The 23,272-nt window shown below is 40.4% G+C and overlaps 1 protein-coding gene across 7 annotated transcripts in view; it reads left to right on the top strand.

The window, feature by feature from the left end:
* The first annotated feature begins 7,776 nt into the window (after positions 1-7,776).
* Positions 7,777-23,272, top strand: part of galnt7.L (polypeptide N-acetylgalactosaminyltransferase 7 L homeolog) — an 82,494-nt gene continuing 66,998 nt past the window's right edge. For 2 of the 7 annotated variants that reach the window (XM_041589165.1, XM_041589174.1), the window contains exons 1-2: positions 7,777-7,871; positions 11,356-11,479. In XM_041589165.1, the coding sequence (XP_041445099.1) occupies positions 7,792-7,871; positions 11,356-11,479 (204 nt within the window). In that variant the 5' untranslated portion in view covers positions 7,777-7,791. Of the gene's footprint in view, positions 7,872-7,894; positions 8,192-8,234; positions 9,376-10,219; positions 10,895-10,979; positions 11,081-11,355; positions 11,480-23,272 lie in introns of those variants that run through there. The other 5 variants (XM_018244216.2, XM_041589168.1, XM_041589173.1 and 2 more) reach the window with 5 other exon arrangements.

The raw sequence follows: 23,272 nt of genomic DNA, 5'->3' as shown, positions 1-23,272 counted from the left end.
TGAGGGGGTGATACACTCCAAATTGCAGTACAACAGGAAAGTGAAAGTTTATCAGAGCACAAGTCACATGACTGAGGGCAGCTGGGAAACTGACAATAGGTCTAGCCCCATGTCAGATTTCAAAATTATGTCTAGCCCCATGTCAGATTTCAAAATTAAATTTAAAAAAATCTGTTTGCTTTTTTGAGAAAAGGATTTCAGTGCAGAATTCTGCTGGAGCAGCACTTTTAACTGATGCGTTTTGAAAAAACCAATTGAAATTGGTTTTCAGTTTTTATTTTTTGTGGTTTTAGAGTTATTTAGCATTTTATTCAGCGACCCTTCAGACTATTTCAGCAATATGGTTGCTAAGGGTTCAAATTACACTAGCAACCATGCACTGATATGATTAAGAAACTGGAATATGAAAAGGAGAGGATCTGAATAGAAATATGATTAATAAAAAGTAGCAATAACAATATATTTGTAGCTTTAAAGATAGTTTATTTTTTAAGATAGGGTTAGTGACTCCCATTTGGAAAAGAGACAGAAGAAAAAGGCAAATTATAAAAGAAATATAAAAAATAAATAATAAAGACCAATTATAAAGTTGCTTAGAATTGCCAATTCTGTAACATACTAAAAGCTAATTAAAGGTGAACCACAACCGACTGGATGCTTAATAAACAGTCTATACATTTCTTTCATACAGTTTTACATATATGTAATAATTTATTTGCAGCTTTCACATTATAGAATTTTTTCCTGGCTGCAAACAACACGTTCATGCTGAGAGTTGCTGACAGATTTCACCTGCTCTAACTGGCCGAGTTTGCAATCTGCAATTCACTAATAACAACCAGCATGGCTGAGTCATTCGCCATAGGAAAAAATGTTAAGCTGGTCATACACGCCAAGATATTGTCGTATATCAGATGAATGGTCATAAGATCAATCGTTATATACATAAAACAATGAATCATTAACAATAAAGTCTACTACTAGCTGATATAATCATTAATATAAAATATCTGTCAGGCCATGCATGCAAAGAGAGCAAGATCATTTTTGTTTAGGACTTCATCTTAATTCATGTTTAATCTCCTCCGGCATGGGAAACAAAACATCCCAAGATACCTTTTCATTAGTGTCAGTGTGATTTCTAATGAAACTGATAAAACCAATGGAAACTTCTTTCCTTCTCCTGCATTATTTAGTGGTCACGCAATTCAAATGTTTTACAGCTGGAAATTCACAGTAACTTCAATGAAAAGGTAATTTTTTAAAGTTTTTGGTTGCCTCTACTGGAGGAGATGAATTGGGTCACTAAATGTGTCATTGCCCTTATATTAAGACCCCTTATCTAGAAAACCCTAGGTTCCAAGCATTCTGGAAAATGTATCCAACACCTGTAATTAAAGCTGGCCATACTGCAAAGATCCGATCGTACGAATCAAGGATTCGTATGATTTTCGGACCATGTGTGGAGAGTCCCGACATTTTTCGTCGGGCGGACATCGTTTGTTTGGTCGATCGAACAGGTTAAAAGATTTCTGTGGCTGCCGATAATTTCATTGCATGTATTTCAGATCGTACGATTTTCAGTGGGAGACTGTCACTAACTTTTGCCGACATAACTTTCATATGATTGCTGTCAGGGGCAGAACATCAGCTGATCTGTTCTTTTCTACTTTATTTGATCGGAATGGCTAGTGGCAGGTCGGGAGATGGGGAAGTCTGATCGTTTGAGGATTCGAACGATCGGATCTTTGTATCTATGGCCAGCTTAAGAGTTGCATTATAGATTTTAGAAGGGAGTATGTGATAACCTGGTTTAAAAGGCTTACAGTGCTGTTGAGCCTTATTATCTTCCATAGGTTCTGGCTGATAAGGGATACTGTCTTGTTTGCATATAATTAAAAGGGTGTATTTACAATTTCAAATATAACAAAAGATGTCTCATTAGAATGTCCAAGCCATTTACAAACTACAAAAAAGCTTCGTCATATAGGAATGCAACCAGTCCAGTTTAACCTGATCTGTCTGATTTAAAGAGGGGGGAAAACTGGTGCCAACATGCACTGTAAAGGATAGCCATTACAAATGCATTCGATTCTCATGTTAATAAAATGTTGCAAACAAAATATGAAAAAGGACAATCAAATTCTTCTTTATCCCATCCACCCCCACTCAATTTTACACAGGTACTGTTCTATAACTAGGGATGTAGCGAACTGTTCGCCCGCGAACTAGTTCGCGCGAACTTCGACCGTTCGCGTCCGCCGAATGTTCGCGAACGTTTGGGAACGTTCGCATTTTGAGTTCGCGTTCGATCGTTCGACCATTCGAATTCCTTCGACCGCTAAAAATCAAACGATTTCCATTCGTTCGAACGATTGTAAGCATTCGATTCAATGAAAAGCATTCGATCGAATGGCTTCGATCGTTCGATTCGAATGAAAATCCTTCGATCGAACGATTAAAATCCTTCGATCGTTCGAATCGAACGATTTTAGCGGTGTTCGAAGTTCGCGAACTGTTCGCGAACTTCGCATTTTTTGCCGGTGTTCGCGAACGGCGTTCGCGAACACCAAATCGTCAGTTCGCTACATCCCTATCTATAACATGTTTTTCATAACAGTGATATTCTTAGGGTTAGTCCACACGAGGAGATTCGGGGAGATTTTGTCGCCTGGTGACTAATCGCCTCGTCTTCTGAGCGACAATCTCCCCAAACTGCCTCAGCGTGTTTTCCCATAGGCTACAATGAAAAGTCGCCTGCGCTAAAGTGCACGCGGCGATGCGTTTTCTATGGTCGCCCGAAGTTGCCGGCCTTACCCTTAAATGACTCGTTAGCTCTGCACATAGTAAGGTTTCCTATCTCTCCTAATGTTCACATTACAGCATTAAAATTGTTAACAATGACAACCATCGGGAGTCAGGAGATGATAATCTTACTTTCATTCCAGATTTAAAAGCATGATATAGATGTTGTGGTTTTGACATGACTAACAGGAAATACATTGTTCTGTGCACAAAAGTGCAGCTTTCCAGAATAACATGCCCTGTCTGTGTTATTAACTACTTTCATAATAAAAATAACTATATTTTATTTGATACCAGTTATCAACTGCCCAAGTTTTATTTTGGAAATGGTTACAGATCATGCTCACAACATAAGAATGCACAATGAAACATCAAGCTTGAAGCTTTGTAAATAAACACAAGTTTGCTTGGATGCCATTATGAACATGAAAGTGAATGCTTAATCAGTGGAAAAGAGTAAACCAGGTTAGACCACAGGAATGCAATACAAAGAGACATTGTGATCTAAAGCATTTGTCCTTTTAGATAAATGGGTGGAGCAGAAACAGGTGGAAAATATAGAATGATCTGTAGTAGCCACGTGTAACTAGCCGTTTCCTGGTTTACATCCTGATTATGCTACGGCTCAGATCTAGGGTGTGACAGATAATTTAGAATATGCTAAGAGAATTAGGAAGTCTCCAAAGAAATGGGATCAACCTTTGGATATTTTTCTTTCAAAAATGTTAAGCTATAATGCTGTACATACCTACTTACATTCAGTTGTACTGGGCATTCAATATGAACAATAGGATCTGACTTCCTGCAGGTATCTAGAGGCTCCAATTTATTATTTATACACGACACACCGCAACACTGCCTGTCTGACAACTGACCATATTTGAAGGATAGAAGTCACTTTTCTATATACAGAATGATTGGCCATATGAACATTTGTCTGATGACAATATTCTAATGATCAGCTTAGTTAAATCTGAATCAGAGTAAATTTAGACTTGGGGTTCACACAAGTGTATTTCTTCCTCTACTGCAGAAAGGATGGTGTGACCCCACAATTCATACAAAGAAATGAGGCCATTTATACTTTTCCACAATTAATATTGCAAAAAGTAATTTTAAAAAATCCTCTCAGTCTGCTGCTTCTTCTACCTTGCCACTGGTGATTCTTAAAGCCTTCCTCAAGCGTCTTCAGAATCAGGACATCAACAGATGCATTTTTCTCAGACTTTACCTGTCAATGCACCTCAGTGGTTTGCAAGATGCTTATGAACCTGCATTTGGTAAATGGAGAGGCCAGATTAATTAGCCCTATAATGGGGCAATTGCTATGACATAGATTTACAGACCTACACATAGCACAATTCTCTATTAGTATGTCTAGTAGGTTTCCTGGGAAAGCTAAGGATTCTTGGAGCAGTGAGCCCCTGGTGGCAGTATTCTGGCAAAGCTTTAAAGAACCCCTTAAAGACAAGTTTTCAGAGATCTTCCCCCACTCTCTGAGGCTCTAGTGATAACCTGATATTACCCATTCTTTTATCTTGGTAGTTTTTTCCAGCAGAGAGAAATTACGACATAGACATAAACTCTTTGGGGGAGTGGCATTATCTTTGGAGTGATCAATAAAATATGTTGCTGTTCTTACTGATCATCATAATTTAGAGTACATTTCTTTGCATCTTGTATCACTTGGGTTCCACGAACACCAAGGCTAATTGTCTGTCTAGATCCTTTTGCACAGAAGAGACCTGCACCCTGCCACCCCTACTATATCTCTTAAATGTATTGTAGCACTTTTGTCTGTATGTCCACACACACCCACCTTTGTCCACTCTACCCTCTATGGATTGTCCTGTTGAGCAGATTATTTTTCCTTCCTACATGGTTTTTCAAATTTTGCAGTGGGCTCACTCATCCAGTTTGGCTGCTTATTCTGTTATTGGGAGGGCCATTGACATTGTTATAAGATATTATGGTTAGCTTATTCTGGCTCATAACGTCTCCTAGTTTGTTTCTTCATGCAAGATACGTGATCAAAGGAAGATTCCTTGACCCTTACCTTGTGGTCTTCTTTAGCCTTTACCCATTCTCAATACCTTGGACTGATATTGATATCGATTGTACTGTGGATTTAGCTGAATTCTTGGAAATCACTATAATTTTTGTTGCTGCATATACAGTAGATCTAAAGTGACTTTCATTTCTCCTGTTCTAGCAAATATTTTTGTCAAAAAAGATTTTCTGCCTTCATTGTATTCCCTCCTACATTGTCTCTGATTGTGATGTTCAGTTTGTCTTAAGTTTTCGGCATGCCTTTTGCAAGCAATTAGGATAGTGGAGACTATTATGAAATTCTGTTCCTAAACAGTCCGGCTGCATATCACAATGTTATGTCAATTACATAATTTACTTATAAACTGATGTTAAAACGTACGCAATGTATGTAACTATCGTACTGTTTACTTGTAACTTGACTAAAAGCAATGATAAGGCAGAGTAACATTCAGGTGTGTAGGGGTTAAACTCCATAATGAATTTAAAAAAATTAAAGTAAATTTTACTGTCCCCCAATGAACTGACTGACTTGTTAGCACATTAACTAGACTATTTAAATAAACAGAGTAACATGAGCTGTTTATATTGTCTGGAACTTTTTATATAGTTGGGTTCGTAAGACAGAGACTACTGAGCCCCCACCACAAACCTTCTACCTCTATCTACTCAATTGAGTAGGACTTAAAGGGATACTGTCATGAGAAAAAACATTTTTTTCAAAATGAATCAGTTAATAGTGCTGCTCCAGCAGAATTCTGCACTGAAATACATTTCTCAAAAGAACAAACAGATTTTTTTATATTCAATTTTGAAATCTGACATGGGGCTAGACATATTGTCATTTTGCCTAATTTGCCTAGTTTATCATTTGCCTAATTGTACTATTGGCCTACAGGCCTATGACCACTTCCTGCCACACTTTAACATAGTATGTGGTTAGGGGTTGGATCTTCCTCTTTGGCTTCTGGTTGCTGACCCATCTGGATGTGCTCCAGGGAGCATGGGTACACCAAGGAACAGTAAAGTCAATCTGCCCTAGAGGGAACAGTACCTCTAGTGATAAGTCGGGGGGCAGGGACCCCGCAAATGAAGCCAACAGTGACAGGTGGATTGCCACCTAGCAACAACGACCCTCCTTTCCCTCCCATGTATTCACTCCTGCGAGGAGTCCTATTATTAGTTGCTATTATATGTGTGATTATTTTGCTTCTTCTTAGGCTCCAATCAACGCACAAGGAAGAAGACAACTCACCAGCCTAAAAAACAATTATTAAGTGATACAGACACCCAAAATACTACTCAAAATATGAATGTACATGAAAAATTACCTATAGGTCATGTTGGGCATTTTTTCCTGAAAGGCTGGTGTCTCTAAGTAAATCCTTTTGAATATCCTAAAGGTGGCCATAGATGTAACAATTACGATCTTCACAGGAAAGATCGTTCGTTTCATTACACACGTGTAGAGCTGAATCATCAGATATACAGTAAGAGACAATGCATTAACAATAGGCAATTTTCGGGTGCCTTCAAAGACACCCGATCAAAATTTTCTGGCCAGCACGATCGATGAGCCGACCGATATTACAGTCTTCTGTCGATATCGTTTGTCTCATATCCCACCATACACGCACCGAATATCATACTAAAATTAGTTTAGTACGATATTATCAATGCGTCTGTGGCCACCTTTATGCAGACTGTCTGGCACCCTGACTGTAGATTCTGCAACTGTCTTTCAAAAGCTAACTTCACCAGTTTAATTTTCCCTTACTCCAGCTTTTTACCTTAGGACAGTGATCCCCAACCAGTGGCTCGTGAGCAACATGTTTCTCTCTGACCCCTTGGATGTTGCTCCCAGTGGCCTCAGAGTAGGTGCTTCATTTTAAATTCCTAGCTTGGCAAGCTTTAGTTGCATAATAAACCAGGTGTACTGTCAAACCTAGCCTTCTATAGGCTGCCAGACCATATAGGGGCTACCAATAGCCAATTTCAGCCCATATTTGGCACTCTCAGGAACTTTTTTTATGCGTATGTTGCTCTCCAACTATTTTAACATTAATTGAATGTGGCTCACGGGTAAAAAAAGAATGGGGACCTCTGCCTTAGGAGCTTCCCTGCCTCACTGACTGCTCTGAGTTTTTATTGCTGCAATCTTTCTTTTCAGTCTTTTAACTGATCCTTTTTTTTGTTATTTCTCTGCTCCTGCCTCTGCATGCTTCAAAGAGCTCTCCCAGCTCCCCCCTCCCCCTCTCAGACAGATTAAGTCGGCAGCTTATTGTGCATTATATGGGACCCTCCCACGGGCTCCCCCGATTGATATCTGGCCAAAAGTTGGCCAGCAGAGGTGGTATAACAGAGCCAGGAAGAGAATGCCAAACATTGCTGCCTTGTGGGTATAGGGTGGATGCCATGATAAAGGTATTGCCTTTATAATTAAACATGCGTTAAAATAAAAGCAAATACCAATGAAAACACATTGCCAGGTTAAAAAAAAAGTTATTTGCTTTCAGTTTCGCTTTAAGAAACAGATGCTTCGAGTGCATTCCATACATCATCGCAGAACCTCTACGAGAATTAATGCTTTCTCTCTTTCGGACAGTTTAGTTATCAGCAAACACATAACCCTTTGGTTACAAGAATTACACTCAGCACCTTCTTAGTTCTCATTTCTGGACACAGTTTTCCAATAAAGGAGTTTCTTGTTCATATTCGGGGGCACAGTATATTCTTACCTTGATTTATTTACTGTCTAAAGGATTGTCATGCACAAGCTCCCGGTAAAAAAAAAAATCTAACATCCAGTTCGGATTCCCCGCCTTCCTGCCTTATGTGACCTAATTATGGTCATAGCAGGCATCTACCAATCAGGAGGCAGCATTAGTGTGCTCCCGCCCATACCAGGAAGTGAAGGCGAGGAGGACCCCAAACTGGATGCTGTGGTTAGCTGCCACCATCCCCCACAAGCTGTTGCTAGGCGGCAATCATTTCCCTAGAACAAATGTTGTTTGCAGGTCATAGATTCCTGCAAGCATTTATTACTGCCGCTGTTTGTTGCTTACACTGAGCAGTGCAGAGCTGCTAATGTGATTGTACTGTGTATGTGCTGTATGTTATACTGTGCTGGATCACATGATCGTGATGTCATCAAGGTCCTACAGGAGGATAGGAACTGGCCGCTTCCCTTACTCAGTTAGCTGGCAGCTTTCAAAGAAGCAGGGTCTATGCTTGTCTGTGTGCAGCACTTTTGTTTGGTGGCCGCCGCTGTTCCTCTCCTTCTCCTCGGCTGTTGCTGATCCCATCACTTTCACCTCGTGTTCCTCGCTGATCTGAGGTCTGATATTTGGGGTGCCTGGGATATGGGATTCTTATAGTCATTTCTCTGTTCCGATGGCACGGGGCCACTGATCTGAGCTCTGATACATTGAGATTTACCTATAGAGGAAATCAGAGGTGGGAGAGTCAGTTGCACATAGCTGCTGTCACTGATCTGGGATATTATAGCAGTCTGATATTTGGGGTGCCTGGGATATGGGGTTCTTATAGTCATTTCTCTGTTCCGATGGCACGGGGCCACTGATCTGAGCTCTGATACATTAAGATTTACCTATAGAGGAATTCAGAGGTGGGAGAGTCAGTTGCACATAGCTGCTGTCACTGATCTGGGATATTATAGCAATATCAAATTGTGAATAGTGTGTGTGTTGGTTGGTGGGGGTGGTTAGGGGACATTGATCTGAGCTCTGATACATTGAGATTTACCTATAGAGGAGATCAGAGGTGGGAGAGTCAGTTGCACATACAGTACCTGCTGTCACTGATCTGGGATATTATAGCTATATGAAATTGTGAATAGTGTGTGCTGGGGGTTGTTAGGGGGAATTGATCTGAGCTCTGAATTCACACACAGTGCTGGCTGCTAGTCTGGGTGCTCTAGATATATCCAGCTGCAGGTAGCTACTGCCACAGATCTGTGCTCTAATATCACTTATTTATAATGGGGGCAATCATCTGAGGTCCAGTAACCATATAAAATTGTGCATGGGGCTCCAGTGGCCTATTGATGCAAGTGGCTGCTGTTTTGGCATGCGGGACCCCCAGAAACAAGGTCTGGCACACATATCCAAATGCTCATAGCATCTGCTCCAGATCTGGTGTCTGATGGCAATAGCAAATGGCCCATAATGGAGGTCACTAATCTTATGTAAATTATATGCACATTTCCATAGTAACTTATTGGAGGTGTGATTGCCATATTTGGGGTCTGCTAGCTTAATACCCCTACTGAGCTGCACAGACTGGGTGACGGATATCAGACTTGCTGGCACTTTGTTGCTACGTTGTGGGGACGGTGACAGAGGTGCCAGAAATGACTGCAGCCAGTCACACCTCATAACGACAACAGAAAAAAAAGTTTTTTGTGAGACGTAGAGGCGGGATAAAGCAGGGGGCAGCAGTGGGGCAGCAGAGGCAGAGAGGAAAGCAGAAGGGAGGAGGAAGAAGAAGGAACTGAGACTTGTGAGGAGAGGCAGCTTACACCTGTGTCATATATATATATATATATATATATATATATATATATATATATATATATATATATATATATATAATATATAGGAGGTACTGGGTGCAGCGCTTTGGAGGTGTTAGCCAGCAGGGAGAGGGAGTGCGTGAGCTGAACTTTAATGCATGTGGCAGTCACTGAAGGTGTGTGTATGGCAGTCTAGATTGAATGGTGTCAGTGAATGACAGTGTGTGTATATTGTGTACATACAGTTTAGGCTGTGTGCAGTGCCTAGGTGCACCTCTCACCTGGAGTGTGCATAGGTTGCTGAGCAGTGCAGAGCTGCGGATGTGACTGTACTGTATATGTGATATATGCCAGTTATACTGTGCTGGATCACATGATCGTGATGTCATGAAGGTCCTACCAAAGGATAGGAACTGGCTGCTTCCCTTACTCAGTTAGCTGGCAGCTTTCAAACAAGCAGGGTCTATGCTTGTCTGTGTGCAGCACTTTTGTTTGGTGGCCACCGCTGTTTCTCTCCTTCTCCCCGTCTGGCACTGATCCCATCACTTTCACCATCTGAGGTCTCATATTTGGGGTGCCTGGGATATGGGGTTCTTATAGCCATTTCTCTGTTCCAATGGCACGGGGCCACTGATCTGAGCTCTGTTACATTGGGATTTACCTATAGAGGAGATCAGTGGTGGGGGAGTCAGTTGCACATAGCCACTGTCACTGATCTGGGATATTATTGCTATATCATTTTGTGAATATTGTGTGTTGGTTGGTAGCGGGTGGTTAGGGGGCATTGATCTGAGCTCTGATACATTGGGATTTACCTATAGAGGAGATTAGTGGTGGGAGGGTCAGTTGCACATAGCAGGTGTCACTGCTCTGGAATCTGATCGCCATATCAATTGGTGAATAGTGTGTGTTGGTTTTGGGGGGTGGTTAAGGGACATTGAGCTGAGCTCTGGATTCACATACAGTGCTGGTTGCTAGTCTGGGTGCTCTAGACATATCCAGCTGCGGGTAGCTACTGCAACAGTGCTCTTATATTATTATTTACATGTATTTATAGCGCGCCAATATATTGGGCATAGACTGGATAGGGGCAATCATCTGAGGTCCAGTAACCATATAAAATTGTGCATGGGGCTCCAGTGGCCTATTGATGCAAGTGGCTGCTGTTTTGGGGTGCGCGACCCCCAGTAACAAGGTCTGGCACACATCCAAATGCTCATAGCAGCTGCTCCAGATCTGGTGTCTGATGGCAATAGCAAATGGCACATAATGGAGGTCACTAATCTTATGTAAATCATATGCACATTTACATAGTAACTTATTGGAGGTGTAAATACCCCTACTTTGGCCACTGATCTAGAGCCAGCTATCCATACTGAGCTGCACAGGCTGGGTGACGAATAACAGACTTGCTGGCACTGTTTGTTGCTACTTGTGGGGACGGTGACAGAGGTGCCAGAAATCACTGCAGCCGGTCACACCTCATATAGACAACAGAAAAAAAAGGTATACGTGAGACTGAGCGGCAGGGTGAAGCAGGGGGCAGCAGAGGGGAGGAGTTTGAAGAAGGAGAGGCAGTTTACACCTGTGTCATATATATATATAGGAGGTGCCGGGTGCAGGGCTAGGGAGCCAGCAGGGAGAGGGATTGCGTGAGCTGAACTTTATTGCTGCGTGTGGCAGTGACTAAAGGTGTGTGTATGGCACTGCAGTCTGGATTGAAGGGTGTCAGTGAATGACCGTGTGTGTCAAAGCTGGGTGTATATTGTGTACATATAGGATGTGTTCCTGCCTCTCATCTGTGCTGTGCATAGGTTGCTTACACTGAGCAGTGCAGATCTGCTGAGGTGACTGTACTGTAAATGTGCTATATGCTACTTACACTGTGCTGGATTCAGGTCTGTTCTAAAAAGAAGACGGTGAACTACTCTGCTCAGCTTCTCTCCCTCCTCTTCCTCTCTCCACAGCATTATGAGGCTGAAGGCTGGCTTTCTCCTGCGCAGCCTGCTCCTGCTGGCTACTTTCCTCATGTTTCTCATCATCTGGACCTCTTTTACAAGCACCGGGAGGACAGAGTCACGGATAGAGCGGGTGAGTACCCCCTTTCACAACAACCTGCCTTTGTGCGAGATGCCAAACCTGCAGCCTTTCAGCTGTGCCGCTACCAGTGTGCTCTGGCAGAATGTCATGGGACCTGTGGTTCACTAATAGCTGAAAAGCCGCACATTGGACAGACTCGCCTGGGATAACCTTTGATGGATTTGTTTCTATTATTCATGCTTATGCCTGATATTATGTTACTTAAAAATAAATACCCACCCATTAATCTTTTCTAGTAGGGCCTAAAGCATGTCAGTAGCCCCTCCAGTTATTATAAGTATAAGGGAGTACTTGTGCTAATCACGGTTTATTATTAATCACCTTTGCAGTGCAATATTTAATCCTAAATCAAAGGTGGCAATAATGTGTACCTGAAACATGAATCCTCTGACAACAAGTCACTTATATAATTGGCTGCCCCATGGGGGGTTCTGGGTAAATAATCCCCCCAATAGATTTGCACTAGCATTGTATCTATTTGTGGTTCCTGTTGAATTTGAGGCTTTACCGGTATGGTTTGAGGGAGAACGCTTGGAAATAGAATTGGTTACATAATGATATAAAATTTAATTATATATAACAATCTGTATTAATAAATGATACATTATGCATGACATAAAGGATATTTATGTTTCTACATAGCCGCTATAACTGCAAGGGTGCACAGGAATTTGTTAGAGTTGGATTGCCACATTCTTTCAGTTCCCCTCTTTTTAGGAAATTAAATCTGTTTTTTCCCTTAAGGGTGCTGTACAGCGTTGAATTAAAAGACAGTGGGACAGATTTACTAAAGGGCAAAGTGACCGTCACTAGCGAAAAAGGGACCATCGCTAGTGCAGTTTTGTACCTGATCGACAATCGTTACTCTGCAAATTCACTAAAGTGTGAATTTAATAGAACGTTACCGCTTTTGCCAGAATTTCCTTCGCCACCTTAGACCTGGCAAACTGATAAGATGAAGCTACATCCTCCTCAAGCTTATTTCAGTGACATCATATCCTGTATGCCGGAAAGTCATAAAAGTTGTAAAAAATGCTAGAGTTTTTTTAAAAATTTTAAAGCAGGATTGCTTTCAAATGTCCTGACTATTAAAGAATTTGGTGTTAACATTTCTTTCCCAACCATTTGAGGGGAAGGCCACATTTGTTTTAAGGTGGGATTATGTCTAGGTCATTAGAGGATCTCTTTTGTCTTTATTTAGCTTCTTTGGACATTTTAAGCATTTGCACCATCTCTAATAAAGACATATATTTTACCTATATGTACCCACCCTATTCAAATTGAGCCAAGCATAACAGTACTAACAAAGTTTCACTCGGCAGAAATGAACGCTAGCGAAAGATCGCTATGAAATGCTCGCTCCGACGAATTAACACTAGCGAAACTTCGCCAGCATTCAGTTGCCCAGACGCAACTTCGCAACATCGCATTTAAGTTAATTATTGTAGTGGTAGTGAATTTTCATCTGGTCAAAGTGGTGCGAAGTGTGGCGGATCGTTCGCTGGAGAAAATTCGCCCTTTCATGAATTTGCCCCAGTGAGAGTTCTGTGAGCTAAGGCTGCCTAGCTGTCCAACGTTTAATCACATCCTTTTGTCCACAGATAAGGTTTCATATGTTGTATATGTATGTACAAAGGTGCATGAAGGTTCGTGAACCCTTTTGAACTATAAATTATACAGTGAAACCTCGATTTTACGTACCCTGATTTTAAGTTTTCCAACAATTTACATTTTTATTTTATTGGTCCCACCAATTTATAGTGCATTTCCCTGATTTTAAGTAATGTTTTCCCGGATTTTACATCAAAACTTTGTCCTGATGTACGCAAAAACAGTTTTTTTTCTTCTCTATGAATGCGATTATTAGTGAAAAAAAGAGGTTTAAAATACTAACCAGATGTATATTTTGCCATGGTTTTGCCTGTAAATGGTCAGTTCTAATTAGTCTGCCCCTTATACAGTCCTGCAATCACTTATTGCTTTAAGCTTGTGACACACAGGCAGATTCGGGGAGATTTAGTCGCCTGGCGACTAATTGCCTCTTCTTCTGGGCGACAATCTCCCCGAACTGCCTTCTCGTGTCTTCCCATCCGCTATTATAAAAAGTCGCCTGCGCTAAAGCACACGTGGCGCTTCGTTTTCCGAAATAGCTCGAAGTTGCCTCATGAGGCAACTAAGGTTGTGTATGTGACTGACAGAGAGGCCTTGCATATGCCCCCATAGTGTAAATTGATGCTGCAATGCTTAAACCTTGGCATTAACACAGTAAGTATTGCGATTCTCTGTCCCTGGCGCTCCCGTGATGCTCCGTTGTGCTCCTCCCTCCGGTTTAGTAACTGGAAATTCGGGTCTTAAAGTTACCAGGAACTGCTTTTTGTTGCTCCTGGTAACTTGAGGGCTGCTGCCTGAGATGAGTTTCTCAACTCATGGCAGCAGAGCCCCTGAGTGGAGTCCAAACTCTTTAAAAGTAATTTTATAGACTTTACCAGTGTTGGTGAGCATCAGTAATGTTTTTTCAGAGACTCTCAAAAATCTCCTTTGTTCTTTGAGACAGTTTCACAAACCTTTGCCCTGAACCTGAGGTTTTCCGGATAAAGGATCTTTCTATATCTACTAAAAATAATCATGTAAGCATTAAATAAACCCAATAGCTGGCTTTGCTTCCAATAAGGACTGATTATATCTTAGTTGGGAACACGTATAAGTTACTGTTTTATTATAACAGAGAAAAAGGAAATTGTTTTAAAACATTTAAAACATAATTTGGAGCTTTCTGGTTTCCGGATAACTGATCCCATACCTGTACTGTACGATATATGAAGAATACTTCATCTTCAATTATAGACACGTACAATTGTGCATAGAATTAGACTCGGTTCATCATTGCTAAATTCCACAGCAAGAATCCTCATTTCTGTGCTGTCATTGTTATAACTACACAACTACTGTAACAGTCACTTTAATAACCCTATTGTAACCGTCACTTCAAAGTCTACCTCATATCAATTCCTAATTGGAGCGGCACCCCATAGACCAGAAACTATGATTGGCTGTCTGCAAAATATTTTTCTTCATGCTGCTTGTGTGCTCATTACATCTGAATCCAACAACTGCTTTGATAATGTACTATAAAAGGAAGCCTGCAACATAAACAGCAATTTATTTTTTACAAACAGGTATGAAAAGATTGTGAAAAAGTTTTTTGTTTAATTACGTTAACTGTGCGAGCGATCAGTGGTAAGTGTCTAACGTGAGCAGCTCACAAGCATTGTGAAAATAAAAGAGCAAATCAGTAGTTTGGAACTGATACGGTGGATAAAACTTTGTGGGGCTAATTTTTAAGCACTAGGCAAATCTGCACCTGACTAGTAATTTATAGCAACCAAAAAACACTTAACAGCTGCAGGTAGAGTACTGAGAGTTAAAAATGGATTGGTTGCCATGGGGTACTGGCCAGTACAGGTATGGGATTCGTTGTCTGGAAAGCCGGTATCCAGAAAGTTCCGAATTATGGAAAGGCCATCTCTCATAGACTTTGTTTTATCCAAATAATCCTAATATTTAAAAATTATTTCTGTAATAAAAAAAACAGCATCTTGTACTTGATCCCAACTAAGATATAATGAATCCTTATTGGAGGCAAAACCATCTTATTGGGTTTATTTAATGATTTCATGATTTTCTGGTAGACTTAAGGCATGAAGATCCAAACTACTGAAAGATCCATTATCTGGAAAAACGCAGGTCCCGAGCATTCTGGATAACAGACCCCATACCGTAGTATAAATGAGCCCCCTGTGTGCTATCAGTCTAAAAATGGTAGGCCTGGTTTAAATTGTTTTAAAATGAAAGGATCAAGTACCTAAGTCAATATAGCTGCCTGCACTAATCTCCTTCTTTGCCTGTGACAACTCTTGCAGCACGTTCATAAATCAGTTCAGATGCTTGGATGAATTCCTTAGCCAGGGAATAATCATATTCATTTAAAGGGCATGGTATGATATTAACAGCACTGCATTCAGTGGTGACAATTTAATCGAGGTGCACCCGGACTTTACTTATGTGCAGTCTTACGATATTTGTTATCGTATGAAGGTCTGTCATCTCAAGCGTGACACTGTCATGAGAGATGTAAATTCATTGCATTTAGAGACAACAAATAATTGTGTATTTAAGTAAACACCCCTTTGTAACGCCATTGTTTTACAATTCTGAATAAGTACTCAGAAGGGTTTTGATGCAGCTAAGGCTGAAGGTACATGGGTAATTTTGTAGAGAAGTGCCCAAGTATGACCATGCAACCTGATAGGTTAAAATAAACGAGATGCTACGTGGATGTGTTCGGACACTTCTTTCAACACATGGCACAAGAGGAGTTTTAGGTGTACTGGTAGATCACATCTACCTTTTGGGCACCCTGTTCTAATCAGACCTCAGACTTAGTAAAGACTTGATGCACTATGCGTAATAATGTTATTGGCCATTATAAACATACATTTCATAAATGTTTTCATTTGGCCCAAGGAAAATAGATGGAAGCATTGACATTGAGAAGCATCTTTACATTAACTTTTAGCTTTCAAAATGTGGGTCACTGGCCCCATCTAAAAATCAAATGCTCTATATGGCTACAGATGTATTGTTATTGCTACTTTATATTACTCATCTTTCTTATTCGGGCCTCTCCTATTTATACTCCAGTTTCATATTCAAATTGGTAATTTGGACCCTTGCAACCAGATTACTGAAATTGCAAACTGGAGAGCTGCTGAATAAAAAGCTAAATAACTCAAAACCACAAATCATAAAAAAAAAAATGAAAACCAATTGCAAATTGTCTCCAAATATCACTCTCCACATCATACTAAGGGTAAATTCAAAGGTAAACAACCCCTTTAAGCACTATTGCAGGCAATGTAGCCTACAGATCTGTGGGTCACAGATAGGGTTGCCACCTGGCCGGTATTTTGCCCGCCTGGCCGGTAAAAATGATTGTTGATCCCAATTTTATTAATAGGGAAAAAAGATAAATATATAGGAAGGCCGGTATTTTTTCCAGAAAAAGTGGCAACCCTAGCCACAGATCCCAAGTTCTGTATCTTATACAAAAAGTTGAGTCTTCAATGCTCACATTTCTTTTCACTTCCCACTGTGAAGTAACTTCCCTCTAACCTTGACTGAAGGTTGAAATCCTGTTTTTCTGGATTTTGTTTGCAAAAATGGTTCTTAACTGGCTGTGACTGAATAAATATCTCTAGTTTACTGTGCTGTTGAAAGCTTTCTGGTGTGTTCCAGTTGTGTACATAATGAATGGTATAGCTACAGTGTTAAGTTATCATGACTGAAAAATCTTTAGGCTTTTTAAAGACGCAAACTTTGCAATGCTTGGGGCCTGGGATTTTTCAGATAAGGGATCTTTCCGTAATTTGGATCACCGGATAATAAGTCTGTTAAACATGATTGAATTGAAACCTGAAATAAACTCAATAGGATTATTTTTCCACCAATACAGATTCATGTTAGATTAGTTGGGATCAAGTACAAGGTACTGTTATTATTACAGGTATGGGATCCTTTATCCGGAAACCTGTTATCCAGAAAGCTCCAAATTACGGAATAGCCTTCTCTCATACGGGCAAATTCACTAACGCGCCAAGCGCCGAACGCTAGCGTTAATTCGCTAGCGTTTGGCATTTTCGCTGCTGCACAAATTCACTAACGAACACTGGCGTAGTTTCGCTAGTGTTACTTCGCAACCTTACGCCAGGCGAATCTTCGCTAGCGACGAAACTACGCAAATTCACTAACTTGCGCAGTGTAGCGAACGCTACCTTTTACGCTAGACTTCCTTCGCCACCTCAGACCTGGCGAAGCGCAATAGAGTAGATAGGGATTGTTTCAAAAAAAGTCAAAATTTTTTCTAAGTCCCAAAAAACGCCGGCGTGTTTTCTACATGATGGCTGATAGGCTGAAAAAGATCGAAAAATTTTTGGGGCTCCCCTTCCTCCCCCCTACATTTCCTGACTCATGGCAACTTACCTAGACAGTGGGCACATGTGTAGGGCAAAATAAAATTTTTATTTGCAGATTTGAAGGTTTTCTAGGCATTTGTAGTGCAGATATGTGTTCCTCCATTGAAATTTGAATTTCGCGCCGTATGCAAATTAGCCTTCACTAGCGCAACTTCGCTTTATATAGCGAAACAACGCTAGCGCAACTCCGCAACCTTACGCTACCCCTGTGCGCAACTTCGGATTTTAGTGAATTTGCAAAGCGCTGGCGTTACTACGCCTGGCGAAGTGCAGCGAAGTTGCGCCTGGCTTATGCGCCATCTTAGTAAATTTGCCCCATAGACTCCATTTTATCTAAATAATCCAAAGTTTTAAACATGATTTCCTTTTTCTCTGTAATAATAAAACAGTAACTTGTATTTGATCCAAACTAAGATATAATTAATCCTTATTGGAAGCAATACCAGCCTATTGGGTTTATTTAATATTTATAAGATTTTTTAGTAGACTTAAGGTACGAAGGTCCAGATTATGGAAAGATCCATTATACGGAAAAAGCCAGGTCCAGAGCAGTCTGAATAACAGGTCCCATACCCATACAACATATATGTGTGCTCATGACATGGGAAATTGGATTCAGTTGCAAGAATGTTGGCTTTAGTTGGTGGTCAGTAGATAGTATCCAGTAGATATTATCAGCCCAGCATTAAACAAACAGCTCCATTTGATTAGCATTTGATTAGCATTTGATCCCATTTGTTTTGAGTATTTGCTGTTCGTGACACGTGGATTTTTAGCCACGTGGAAAAACAGTATACTGAGCATAGCATGCATAAAATATATCTAAAGTGACAATTTTTAAAAAATAAATTTAACAGGGTTGTCCGCCTTTGAGTTAACTTTTGGTATGACGTAGAGATTGATATTCTGAGACAATCTGCAATTGGTTTAAATTTTTTATTATTAGTGGTTTTTGAGTTATTTAACCAAAATTACCCTAGCCAACATGCATTGATTCTAATAAGAGACTGGATATGAAGAGCAGAGAACCTGGAAAGTGAATAATCGAATATAGCCATATCAGTACATTTGTAGCCTTGCTGTGCATTTATTTTTTTAGATCGGGGTCAGTGACCCCCATTTCAAAGCTGGATAGGGGCAGAAGAAGATTATAGAAGAAATTATAGAAAATGAATAATTAAGACCAATTGAAAAGTTCTATCACATACTAATAAAAGTTGCTTTAAATGGGAACCACCCCTTTAATATCACAGATCATAGATCATAGAATCTACAGAGCTGCCACAAGTAGCACTGTGCTGACTGCCGATGCTGCAGATTCTGTTTCCAGGTTGCATGAAGTTAATGCCTGAATGAACAGCACACAAAGGGTTAATATACATTATGCTTTATATTACTTGACAGTCGTACTTAGTGTAAGAGGTGTAGAGAGCCGTGACTGACGTGTGTTTGTATTACAACGTAATAGTTCAGCTGTTATTTGCTGTGCAGTTTGACCCTTACAGCTCTACTTGACAGCCTCTACTGGTACATTAGAAGCAATTTATATAAATGACATTCACAAGATCAAAGTAAAAGTGAATTGTATTTATAGGTACAGATATGGGATCCATTATCTGGAAAACTGCTCTCCAGAAAGCTTCCAAATTAGGGGATGCCATTGCCATAGTGTCCTATATAAGCAACGAATTCTTCACCTATCCCTGAAATAATAAGAATGTACCTTGTACCTGATGATGATAACTAACCTATCATAAACAGTCCGATCATTATCTTATTTTAATAGCCTTCAGGTATGCTGATCCACGTTACTAAATGATCACTTATCCAATAAAACTCTTTGAGCATACCAGATTATCATACCTCCCAACATTTGGAAAATAGATAGAGGGACAAAAGCATTTGGCCGCGTAATTTTTGGGCCTAGCTCTTTTTATGGCCACCGCCCCTAATTACCATTTTACAAAATTGGCCAGTTTATGAAAGTTTGAACACATTTCTGTGGTTTTTGTGTGTTATTACAGTTTGAATTGCCCTTTAAGCTGCAAGTCACAGTTTTCCCCAGAGACCTGCTTTTCTTAAATAGTTACAATTGTTTCTTTGCTTGTCTTAAATTGTTACAAATGTATCTTATGTGCACCTGCCATTCTGGGCTTTCTGCCAAAAGACTCAGTTTTAGAAACTTTGTATATTTTTCTGGATGTTCGGTGCAGGAGATCAAAGAGAAAGTCCAGACATTTCCGAAACAATCCAGGACTGTGGGTTGAGCTGTCAAAATCGGGACTGTCCCACAAATAAAACAGGTTGAGCTGTCAAAATCGGGACAGTTGGGAGATATGGAATTATGGAACTCATACCTGTATAGCTCTGAAGCTCCCTCATTTAGGTATTATTCTGTGGTGCTTTGTGCGCTTTGTTACAAAATCAGAAGTGTTTTGCTTTCTTAATGTGTGATGTGGTTGTTAAATGTTGTACATGGTACACTGAAATGATGCTGAAAAGAATTCATAGAGACCTATCTATCCCCACACCATAGACATCTCATAAATCCTTATATTGACTCCGCCTGCCCAAAATGTGTGACACCACAAGTTTCATTGCCTATGGGACTGCCCACATATAAAAAGCCTCTGGATACAAATTAGAGATTGGGCTACATCTGTCCTGGTGAACTATGTGCCGCTGGCCCCTGAATGGGCAATATTTAACTCATACTCCCAATGCCACTCAACATTTGCTAGTAATAGCCAAAAAACAACATGGATACATACCAGCCCACCTCCATTTATTCTTTTCCAGAAAAAAATATTTATTTTGTTCCTAATGGAATGGGTAAAAGGGGACTGCACTTATTTTTTTAAAATGGCAGTTTTCTATTTATGATTACCTAATGGCGTATACTACAAAAAAAATATATTATTATTAAAATGGTTTATTTACATGAAGCAGGGTTTTACATGTAAGCTGTTTTATGCAATATATTTTTATGTAGACCTACATTGTTTGAGGGGTATAGTTTTCCTTTAATAGCTTGTTCCTTACTGTGCTTCAAATAGAAAGAGTTAAAAAAAAAAAGTTGTACCTGGATGCAGCACCTGTCTGAGCTGCTGTGTCAGTGTAGTACACGTGTAACACAAACAGAGTTTGTTTACAGCCACATCATTTCTTGGCCCCATTGCTGAATAGCATTTTGCTGATGATTACTTTATGTACCTATCTTCATCTTACAAATCAGAAGCACTGCCTCTAGCCAACACTCATTCTCTCCTATGGTTATGGGCAATGTTCTCTCCAATTAATTGCAGGCTGTGTGCACACAAAATATCTTTTGCACCCACAACTATGTGCACAGAGCTGTCAGATTAATTGTTCTTCATACGCAGTGCTTAGCCAAGTGGCACACTGCCTGAATTTCTAGGAATTGGTTTTGCCACAAAAATGTATGTATGCATGTTTATGCATGTTTATTTATATAAATGCCAAGGTTGTAAATGTATGTATATTTTTTTTTGCATAGCGCTCCTTGAGGGCAAAGCACTGTATAGCAAAACAATTAATTAGTAGCAACAAACAAGGGTTCACTGCATTAATAAGTATCAATAAGTGCATTATTAGAAATACAAGTCACATAAATATAAAATGTAATTAAAATACAGATTAAGTGCTCACGTCAAGGAGACAAAAGGATTGAAGACCCTACCCCATGGGGCTTACAGTCTAAATTGGAGGGTAACTTACAGACACAACTAGGATGGTTATTAAAGTGCTGCAGGTTACAGTGGGTGACACTGTCATATAAGTGCCAGTTCCCAGTTCAGGTGTTATCCAGGTGCTCCCAGAGCTAGTCTTTGCGTTTCGATTTAAAAACATTGAAGGAGGACTCTCTCCGGAGAGATTCAGGAATGGCATTCAGGAATGGCATTCCAAATATAAGGATTTGCAAGAGAGAAGGGTTTGACAGGGGAAACAGTAGTGAAAAGTAGTGGGGGGTGCAACCAAGCGGTTTCTGGAGCAGAGGTTTCTGCCAGGAACATATAGAGAAACAAGAGATGAAATGTATTTAGTTGCAGAGGAATGAAGGGCTTTGAAGCTTATGAGGAAGAGTTTATAAATTATTCTTTGTTTTATAGTGGTGTTAATATGATCAGAGAAGGAGAGAGAGGAGTCAAAGATTCCGAGTTGACAGGGTTAATGAGCATGCCATCAATATAGATAGTAAATAGGGGAGTAGGACCAGACTTAGGTGGAAAGATGACCAGGGGCGCTCCACCAATGAGGCGAGTTGAGATACTCGCCTCAGGCTGCATTTCCCCCCCTGGTTGCCAGTGGCGCCAAAAAATGCCGCTCCTGGTAACTAAGAGCCAAATTTCCTTTTTTCAACCCGGAAATTCGGCTCTTCTAGTGCAGAGAGCACAATTGCCCACTGGCGCTGAAAGGTGAGTGCTGTGTGGAGGGGTGGGGGCTGCAAAATGAAGGTCGTCTGAGGCAGCAAAATGTACAGGATCACCCCTGAAGATGATTAGTTCAGTTTTTGTTAGGTTGAGTTTGAGGTGGCGCTGGTTCATCCAATTTGAGATAGCTAGGAGGCAGTTAGAGATTTGAGCCTCTGTTTCAGCTGTTATTGAAGGTGTAGATAAATATATTTGGGTATCATCAGCATACAGATGATAATTAAAGCCAAATGATCGAATGAGATCTCCCAAAGTGTACAGGCACAACAACAACGGACAAAGTACAAAGCCTTGTGGCACCCCTACTTTAAGTGGAACTGGAGATGAAGTTTTGTTAGAGAGACAGTGAATGTTCGGTTAGAAAGGTAAGAAGAAAGCCAAGATGCAGCCTGGTTACGGATGCCAAGCGACAGATCATGGGTGTGTAGACAGTTCATAATATGGGAGAACACAATACGTTCTAGGAGTTTAGAGGCAAGCGGTAGAAGTGAGACAGGACGGTAATTTGACAGATAGGATGGTTCAAGTGTGGCCTTTTTACACAGGCCTATTTGAAAGGAGAAGGGAAGGTTCCAGAAGCTAGAGAAGAATTGAAGATGTGAGTAAATGGTGGCATAGGGTCAAGGGGGGCAAGTTCTGAGTGGGGAGGATAAGAGAAGCTTGGAGACTTCAGACATTGTTACTGGAGGGAAGGAATTAAGACATGCACAAGGGGCATAGGAAGGAGGAGCTGGTTTGTAATAATAGAGACAGGGATCTGATTGTAGATGGACTCTACTTTGTCTTTAAAGAAATCAGTAAAGTCCTGTGGAGAGTGTGTCTGGTTGACCGATACTGTTGAAGAGGGATGGAGAAGAGTATTGAATAAAGAAAACAGGCTTAGTGGGTTGGATTTGTGATTGTTTATAAGGGTACTGTAGTACTTGCTTGGCCTTCAACAAGGCAGAATTAGGGCACGATAGTAGAAATTTATAGTGAATAAAGTCTGCTTGCGTATGGGATTTTTTCCACAAAAGTTCAGCTGATCTTGTACAGGAGCATAACATCTTGTTTGTGAATTCAGCCAGGGGCGTGGATTCTGAGCACGTGTATGCTTAGCCTGTAAAGGGGCAAATGAGCCAATGGTTGAGGATAGTATGTGATTATACTCACTTACCAGGGTATAAGGATCAGATATCTCCTTAAATGAAGTAAGACTGGACCTGAAAGACTGAGCTAAGGCTAATATCAAGACTGAGCTAAGGCTAATATTAAGGCTAAGGTTAATATCACCGATATCCCGAACTAAGACAGTAATGGAA

The sequence above is a fragment of the Xenopus laevis genome, chromosome 1L (genome assembly GCF_017654675.1).
Source record: "Xenopus laevis strain J_2021 chromosome 1L, Xenopus_laevis_v10.1, whole genome shotgun sequence".
Lineage (NCBI taxonomy): Eukaryota > Metazoa > Chordata > Amphibia > Anura > Pipidae > Xenopus > Xenopus laevis.
This window is presented reverse-complemented; position numbering and strand designations above follow the sequence as displayed.